At 40.6% G+C, this 8,905-nt stretch overlaps 1 protein-coding gene across 1 annotated transcript in view; it reads right to left on the reverse strand.

The window, feature by feature from the left end:
• Window positions 1-4,014, reverse strand: part of SYT9 (synaptotagmin 9) — a 164,600-nt gene extending 160,586 nt beyond the window's left edge. Inside the window, exon 1 of the mRNA XM_008067525.2 lies at window positions 3,663-4,014. Within this exon, the coding sequence (XP_008065716.1) occupies window positions 3,663-3,856 (194 nt within the window). The 5' untranslated portion in view covers window positions 3,857-4,014. The remainder of the gene's footprint in view (window positions 1-3,662) is intronic.
• Between the last annotated feature and the right edge of the window lie 4,891 nt (window positions 4,015-8,905).

Consider the following 8,905-nt stretch of genomic DNA (forward strand, 5'->3'; position numbering starts at 1 on the left):
AATTAAGAGTGGGAAGACGTAGAGGACAGAACATAGACTGTGGTGGTCAGGGAGACCTTTCTGAACAGGTGTTGTTTCATCTAGGACTTTAAGATTGCAAAGGAGCCAAAATAGGCAAAGTAAAAGGAAATGTATTCCTGGATGAGGGGACAATATGTGTGAAGGCCTCAAGATAAGAAAAGGTTTGGGATACCAAAGGAACTAAGAGAGAGTCTCCCAGCACTTTGGGAGGCCGAGGTGAGAGGATTGCCTGAGCATATGGGTTCAGGACCAGCCTGGGCAACTTGGCAAGACCTCATCTCTACAATAAATCAAAAAATTAGCCAGACGTGGTGGTACATGCCTGTAGTCCCAGCTACTTGGAAGGCTGAGGCGGAAGGATCGCCTGATCCTAGTGGGTCAAGGCTGCGGTGGCAGTGAGCGTGCCACTGCACTCCAGCCTGGGTGACAGACTGAGACTCCAACTCAAAAAAAAAAAGAGAGAGGCTGTTGTAGCTGGAATACAATGAGCTTTTTCCAGGTAAAATCTCCTACTGAGTCCTCGTCAACAGTATTCCTAGGGGTTGTGTAACATGGTGGCCCGGGTTAGGAGGTGAGGTTGTTTTGAAGCAGACTGTGGCAACATCATGTAGAAACTTAAAAACCTGATAAGTAGTTTGTGGTATGGTAATTGAAATTTTCATAAGACCAAAGTGTTACATAAGAAATTTGAGAAGGCTTAAAAAAACAGGATGAACTTTCTTCTTGGGACACGGATCAGGAAATGGATTAGATGGCCTTTCAAGGTTCCTTCTATTTTGGGGATCCAGGGATTTTCATACATTTGGAGTAGAAAACTTTATAAAGCTCTGGTATTGAAACATTCTGAGAAAATTAAAACATCCACATTCCCAGCATATTGGGTCATTATACAAAAGGGATTTCATCCAAATCAAAAAGAATTAACAGGAATTTTGGAAGGCTCTAATAGTCATTGAACTAACTAGATACAGAATCCTAACACGCTTGATCTTGAAAGAAAAACAGAAAGTCATTCTGACCAGAAACATTCTTAGAAGATAAAACAGAGCTCATGTTTGGGTTGTTCCAAAAAGGCAATGGTGTTAGCCAAACATATCCAAGCTGAACAGTCCAGGGGAGAGTGAGATTTCTGATGTAAATGCTATGACAGAAGCATTGCCAACTTCAGTGATAATGAGGATGACTTTAAATAGGAGGTTACATCTTGTGTGCACTGGGAACCCTGGGACAGTGATAACAGCTAGAGAATGGAAGCAATAAGAAAGACAGTGTCAGCAGGGAGAAAGCAAAGAACATAATGAGAAAGAAGGGAGAAGAAATAATAACTGGAAAAGTAGACTTTTTAGAGCCATCTCAGCAGAGTACACATCCCTCCCCAAATATGGTATCAAAAAAATGTAACCTAAAAAAGAATGTTAAAAATGCTTTGGAGCATGAAGGAAATTTCACTCTATTTTTTCAGTAAAAAGGTTTTGTGTGTGTGTGTGTGTGTGTGTGTGTGTGTGTGTGTGTGTGTGTTTTCTTGTAATGCAATACAATCTAAATAATTAGATGACTATACACTACTCTTATTATAGTGAGACCATGAGACAAAGATATGTATTTCCAGACAGAGCCCATAAAACTAGGTCAGTAGTAATTTAGGTATGAATGCTTTAAATGCATAATGATACAAATTGTCAGTATTAGGTCAAATGGAAAGGGTTTAGTCTTCTTGTATTCTTATGGTAGTCCAGATATTACTAAATCTTATTTTTGCTATCAGAAAAAACAATTTAATTGCATGCCTCAAAGATTAAATTAAATCATAAATCTGAATGTAAAATGCATCTTACAGGGGTAATTCCTTTGCTCTCTTCTTTTATTTTTTTTCCTTCTACCCAATTTCTACAAATCAGTGATGAAGATAACCACAGGCTTGCATTTTTAAACAAATACTTGATACTCAGAGTATTTATACATTTTCCTAGTACTAATATTGTGTTAATTTTAGTGACATCATTACTATAAATGTGTTAGAATTATGGGAGAGTTCTTAGGTCAAATCTAATAAAATCACAGTACTAGAGGAGCCCAGACCAGAAAAGTTACATGCAGAGTAGAACCAAACAGGAGACAATTTCAATGGAAATTTTAATAGAGACTTCATCTAAGAGGCTCTAGCTATTGAAGTACTAAAAGTGTTTTATTATGAATCTGCACATTGCATGAACTCCATGATAACATCAAACAGAGCTCTAGCTGTATTTAAGTCTTAAATCAGAAGAGAAATCCTAGTGATAAAATCTGAGGATTTCTTCAAAATCAAATGGCAAACAACTACCCATCCACAGAGGACTATTTTAGGTTGAGTTCGTTGATTCAGAATTGGAAATGATGCTAAAATAGGTTTCTGAAAAAAATTTAAATTATAAACTGTCTTATTCCATCCCACTTAATGCGAATGAGTGGAGCCTCTAGGATAAACCTGATTAGCATAAAAACGGGTAAAATCTTATTTCTGTTTTGGAGAAAAAATAAAAAAAGATTAAAAACATTACTTCCAAACTGTGCTTGTACTTTCCAAATAACAGCACATGCTAGTCCTCTTGCCATTGCTCAGACAAATATTTTTATTCTAAAAAAAGCTGCTTCCTGAGTTTCTTTTCCTGAAATCTCACTGAAAATGGGTTTTTATATCCAGTTATTTAGAACTGGCTGTTTAGCCTCAAACATACTTTCATGTAATGTCTGAAGCTTGGGAGAGGCTATGCTAGCAAAATGGCAGCTCACATCTTAGAGCATGTGCAAGGTGCAGACTTGTGCAAACACATGTTATCATCTCATTCTTAAAACCACCAATCAGTCAGTACTATTACTATTCCTCTTTTACAGAAGAGGAAATGGACACATATGAAGGTTAAGCAATTGTTCAGTGTCACAGTTCATTGTCATTTATTCAATGAACTGAATAAGGCCAGTTCATTTGACCTCAGAGATTGCACTTTTTATCACTGCACTACATTATTTCTCTACCGCTTAAGAGTACAAAGCATCCAGACAATGGAAAGAAAGTGGCCCTGGACCTGGGTACTCTATAGGCCTCCCAAAGGACAAAGACCTCCCCCCACACTGGAGAGTCTGAAGAGTGCCTGTCTGCGATCGCTAGACTAGGTCAGAGTCACAGGGAATAAATTATACAACACTAGAATGGAAACAGGGAAAAATGGTTAGAAGCTCAGATTCCTATGTTGGTTGAACCAGAGTTCAAATTCTGACCTGGGTGTTTATTAATATTTGACTTTATTATTTAATCTTGACTGAGCTTCTTCTACTGTAAAATGAAAATGATAATAGAGTCCATCTCATAGTAAGCTGTGAACTATAATAAAATAGTGCATATAAAGTTCTCATAGAGTATTTGACACATGGTAAGTCTTAATCATTTTAAGTATTATTTGTATGGACTAAGCAAAGACTAAGCAGAGCTCAGGAACCTAACTTCAGCATAGAAAGCATATAGTTTTCCCGTATTCATGTCTCTGACACCTAACAGACACCTAAAAGGTTAAATACTCCTTGACCAATCAATGTGATTGCTTCCAGAGAGGGGAAATGAGTGGTCCATGCCTTACATTCAGAAAGAAGGGGACATTACTGACCGAGCCGATGAGGCTGGCTCTGTGACTTGGCGCTGCATGCGGCCTCCATGAGCACAGTTCTCCTGGACCCCCGGCTGGGTCGAGAGGGGAATATCAGGGGAGGTGTGGCTGATCTTCATGGAGGAGTCAGGGCAGGGGGTGGGAGGGTCTAGGAAGTCCTCACTGTTCTCCTGCTCATTGGTCTCTGTGTCCATGTAGTTAAGAGGCTCCTGGTTGTTGTCTTTGCTACCAGAGGGCAGGCCTCGTTCTCGCCATGGAACCCAGCAGAGTTTCCAAGACACGAAGAGAGACACGCCAAAGAGAGCGAGACCACAGGCAGTGACCACAAGGGTCAGCAGGCTCACCGAGATATCTGAAAAGAAGCAAAGATAAAAGGTCAGTGTGATCCTTCCCCTCACGCCCACCCATTGCATGGTGCGGGCAGAATGACCCAGTCATCCATTCATCCTTCAAGAGCTGACTGCAGGAGGCTGGGCTGGGGCATGCCACTGGGTTGCCTGATTCTGGAGCAGTGACAATGAGCATTCAGACACAAATGAGAAGACCAATGAGAAAAAGCACAGAAGAGGTAACACAATATACAGGACTTGTTGAGAAACAGCAAGCAGCCTGCTATAGAAGGAATGGGGCATATTCACAGAAACTAGGAATGTCCTGCAAGTCAAATAAGACCCTATCCTCCAGGCTGTACAAATCACTAATGCTTTTTGAGCAGGGAAGTTTCAATTGTTCTTAAAAATTGCTCTTGTCGGCCGGCCAGGCTCGGTGACTCAGCCTGTAATCCCAGCACTTTGGGAGGCCGAGGTGAGTGGATTGCCTGAGCCTGGGGGTTCGAGACCAGCCTGGCAACTTGGTGAGACCTCGTCTCTACAACAAATCAAAAATTAGCTGGGCATTGTGGCGCACGCCTGTGGTTCTAGTTACTTGGAAGGTTGAGGCAGAAGGATCACCTGAGCCCGGCAAGCCAATACTGGGGTGACCATGGGCATGCCACTGCACTCCAGTTTGGATGACAGAGTGGCACTCCAACTAAAAAAAAAAATTACTTTTGTCATCTCAGAGAGCTATATAATTTGGGAACTGTTTAAGTCAGAACTTTTTAAAACAGGAGAAACTAGAGTACTTTTTTTTTCTACGTTTGCTATTAACGTTTAAGGCTCTATGCAAAATGAAGCTCAAATCTTCTGTGGATTTTACAGTCTCAAGAATGCCGACCATTCAGTGGTTGGGTCCTCAGGACCCAGGGCAGGCTGCTGTATTTTGAATTTCTCCAGTATCAGACCCTAAGGCAAGTATTCAGGGACAAATGGTTAATTTAGTAGGAGAAGGAAATACAGGTAGAGCAAGTCTGAAAGTGATCCAGAGGAAGAAGATGGTACAATAAAGGGTGCATTATTAGTCCTATAGTGGAAGTGTAGAGGCTAAGCCTGCTGGGAAGCTTCATATACCTCAGAGTTACCCAATCCAAGGGGCAGGGGTTCGAGCTATTTGCACTTCAGCTCCCTTGAGTCACTGATTTTAGGGCAATTCCCAAAGAGCATTAAATCCCTGGTGTTTGCAACCTGCAGTACAGGTGAGTAAAGTAAGCCTCACTGGCTAGAAAAATCCATCAGAATCAATGCAAAGGCTGCATTGGAGGTCAACAGGCACACACTGAAGTGTTAAGGGGACAGGGCAGGTAATGACATCATCTGCTACCTGGACCATGGACCACAGCCCCATGGCTTCAGGAGTGTCTGTGGCAGTGCAGTATCCAATGGTTATGCTCCTAAGGTTCAAAAGAGCCCAGTCCCCTCCAGACTTCCGTCTCACCTTACCGTTGAGCCAGGGAGGCTGTGGCATCAATCTGAACGCATTTCTGGCAGTATGGCAGCTGTAAACTCTTTATTTTAAAGAACACTCCTTCCTGTCCTTACTGAGTTTTCCTGAACTCAGGATTCCCAAAGATTTTCCCCTGGTTTTGCCTCTACTGTTTATCATTAGTATTTGCATTGATTCTATCAGTTTTCTGAATGCCAGGGGAAAATCTTTGGGCCTACAACATGCCAGGTGCTATGCTAGGCTTTAGCAATACAATGAAGAATATGACAGACACACTATGCATCTTCACAGACTCATATTCTAATTAATGAGGAAATTAAAAGCTAGTCATTGATTACTTACAATGTCAACTATCCACAGCAATGCCACCATCCTGTTATCTGTGATGAGTTGTGTTTCTGCTGAGGCATGCGAGAGAACCCCTCCTACAAGTCACTTACTGAGTCAAGCTAAATAACTACACCATGTGCTTTTCAGTATGACTCTGGAGGTACTTGATCATTCTTAAGAAATGATAAAATTGTTTCTTCATCAAAAACTTCTCTTGGAAGAAAGCCTGCTTCCAGGATCGGTGGTGAATCTGATGTAGCTTTTCTATGCCGCCCAACCAATCTGTGACTTTGTGGAAAAACAATATTATGTCTCTGAAAATACTGGGGTTCCAGTTTCAATAGGGACAACTGAGTTTAAATCTTTTTCACTTTTGTCTAGTCAAATCCCATTCAAATGAGATAAACAATGGAAAACAAGGAAATTTATCATCTATCTATCAATGAACCAGTAACTTTGAGGAATTTCTGGAATTGTTTGAAAGGAAAAGTCAACCAGTGTTGAATACAACACAGGCAAATGAAGGGAGACTACTGGAAAATAAAAATCCCAGGTACAGAGCAACAAGGACAGGGAGAGAGGAGAGAGAGTGAAGCCAGGAGGGGCAAAGTAAAAGGGGCTAGAAACCACACTTCACAGAGTCCCAGCATGAGGTGGAGGGGAGCATGGTTTGGCCCCAGACTCCACTTGGTTCTGGCTGCTCACACAGTAAAGTGGAGGATTTGCTGGTGCAGACTGAGTGGTAGTGCTAGAGGCCCAGGGAGGAGAGGATACTGTCCCAGTAATCAGGCTTCAAACAGCAATTCCCAGTCCCTCCAATAGAATCTAAATATAAAACAGGCTTTACACAACAGTGAAATCCCTTAATATATTCTGTAATCCAAATGGAGCAAAGCATCTTTCCTATATCTTGCTAATCACTTCAGTTCTGTCCTGACACAGACACCGCTAGGAGACCACCAGCAAAGGATACAGGAGGGGCACACTGAGAGGCCATGGGGTTCAGGAGTGTGATGTGACAGCTGTATTATTAGTCACCAAATAGTTACTCTCCCCTACCACAGCTCTCCCTTGAAAGGGAGCAGCATAAATCCCAATCCCCTGGTGTTGGTCTTGGCCGTATGACTTGCTCTAGCCAATGAAGCATGAGTGGAAATGGCCCATGCCACCTCAGAGCAGAGAATTCTTGTGGTCCACCTTCTGCATAAGAAGAGCTCTCAGATAAGAGCTGATCTTGCATTTTTGCTGCCATAATGAGAAAACTTGTGTCACTGGCCCAAAGTCCTGCATGAGAAATAAACTTAAATGTGACTGACTGCCTGGGGCAGAACTGCAGTTGACCCACAGACCTATCAGTAAAACCTAAATATTTGGTGTTTTAAGTTACTAGGATTTCAAGGGAATTTGTTGTCATAGGAAAAAAAGTTGACTAATATATGTGACCATAGAATTTACTGTTTGAATTTGGGACACTCTTAAGCAGGAGAAGGGGTAAAATGAATAACTATCTGGAGATAAGATGCTTAACCCAGAATTGTCTAGGCAAAACTAGGATACAGGTTCATCATGGACTTCAGATCTCACCGAACTCATCAGCTAAGTACGACATGACCTCTCAAGAATCACTTGGTATAGACAGCAATGCTAAGTAAGTTGAAAACCTGACTCACTTTTACTAGTAATCATAGGACCTCTGGCCCAGCTCAAGAACAATTCCAGCTTGTTAGTTAATGACCAGCTCTTACACTCAAAAAAACAGCTTGCTCAGAAGTTCAGTCATGGAGGATTCATGAAAGCAGAAATCTTGTTCTCAACATTGAATGCCAAGAACATGAAAGAATATCTGGCACAAAGTAGGTATTCAGGAAAGAATTAAGCCCACTTGAGGAGCCCTCTACCACCTGCTATGTCTACCTTGAATTATGACTATATAGGTTATGGCCTGTAAACTCTAGGGGCACCAGTCACATTCACAGTCATTATAGATTTTTGTGCATATAGTTATTACAAAAAAGTTCTGGCAAATGGTAAGAGTGGCTTTTTCTGATTTACACAAAGGTAACATATGAGTTAACAGTAACCTAGGGAATGCCTTTGGAAGAGACCACAACTAAGCTAAATTGTTTGGATTTCTGTTTACAAATAGTTCAGCATATCTTCTTGGATTTACTTTTACTTTTACATTTACTTTTCTCTCTTTTTTTTCAGGAAGATGTGCTAGAAAACTACTTTGGAATTGCTAAGGCCATACTTCCCACCTTGTACCAAAGAACTCAGAAAATAAAAAAGGAGCAATTAGGTTAGAATCACAAAATGTTTCTTAAGTTGTAGTAGGAACATGGCCATTTGTTTTATTATTAACTTTTAATAAATTCACTATATATACTCTTTATCATTTATGGCATATGCCATTATAAAATTTTTTTTAAATGACATTAAAAAATAATCATGAAATAGCAACAGCATAATTAGTCATTTTGTCCAAGGGTCAAAGTAATAACCAGATGGCCATACACTCAAGTATAAAAGGAGGCAAATGACAAACCAGTTCTGATCCAGATCCCTGGAGGTATTGCTGCTTTGGAGATGACTGTGTATGAAACTATACCCAGAGCTGTCTTGGTGTGTATTCTTCCCAGGTAAGATACAGATTAGAATGCCCTGCAATCAATTCTTTTGTTAAAAACTTCCTCTACAGGTTATTATCCCTAGCCATAGGACGCAAGTATTGCAGCAACATCCATGCACATACACATATCATGACACTTCTGTACTCAGCAGACATCTCAACTGGACACCTATGGACTTGTTTCAAAGTGGCAATGACTACTGGCCAAAAAGTGAAAAGCTTAAGCACAAACACTCATATGGATGAGGAAAATTAGTTGTCCTTCTAAATTATGAAGGGTTAGGAAGAACACATGAACAAACAAAACAAAAAAGAAAAAAAGAAAAGAAAAGTCATGAGACACTTGAGCAAATAAGAAGCTCAAAGAGGGTAACCAAGTTGAGCCATCTGAATAAATGGCCCTAATGTGAAAAAAATTGCAGTAATGCAAGATGAAAATTAATTCGTGTACTGAGACTTAGAA

This window comes from Carlito syrichta, unplaced genomic scaffold (genome assembly GCF_000164805.1).
Source record: "Carlito syrichta isolate Samal-C Ts95f unplaced genomic scaffold, Tarsius_syrichta-2.0.1 Scaffold309682, whole genome shotgun sequence".
NCBI classification, from domain to species: Eukaryota; Metazoa; Chordata; class Mammalia; order Primates; family Tarsiidae; genus Carlito; species Carlito syrichta.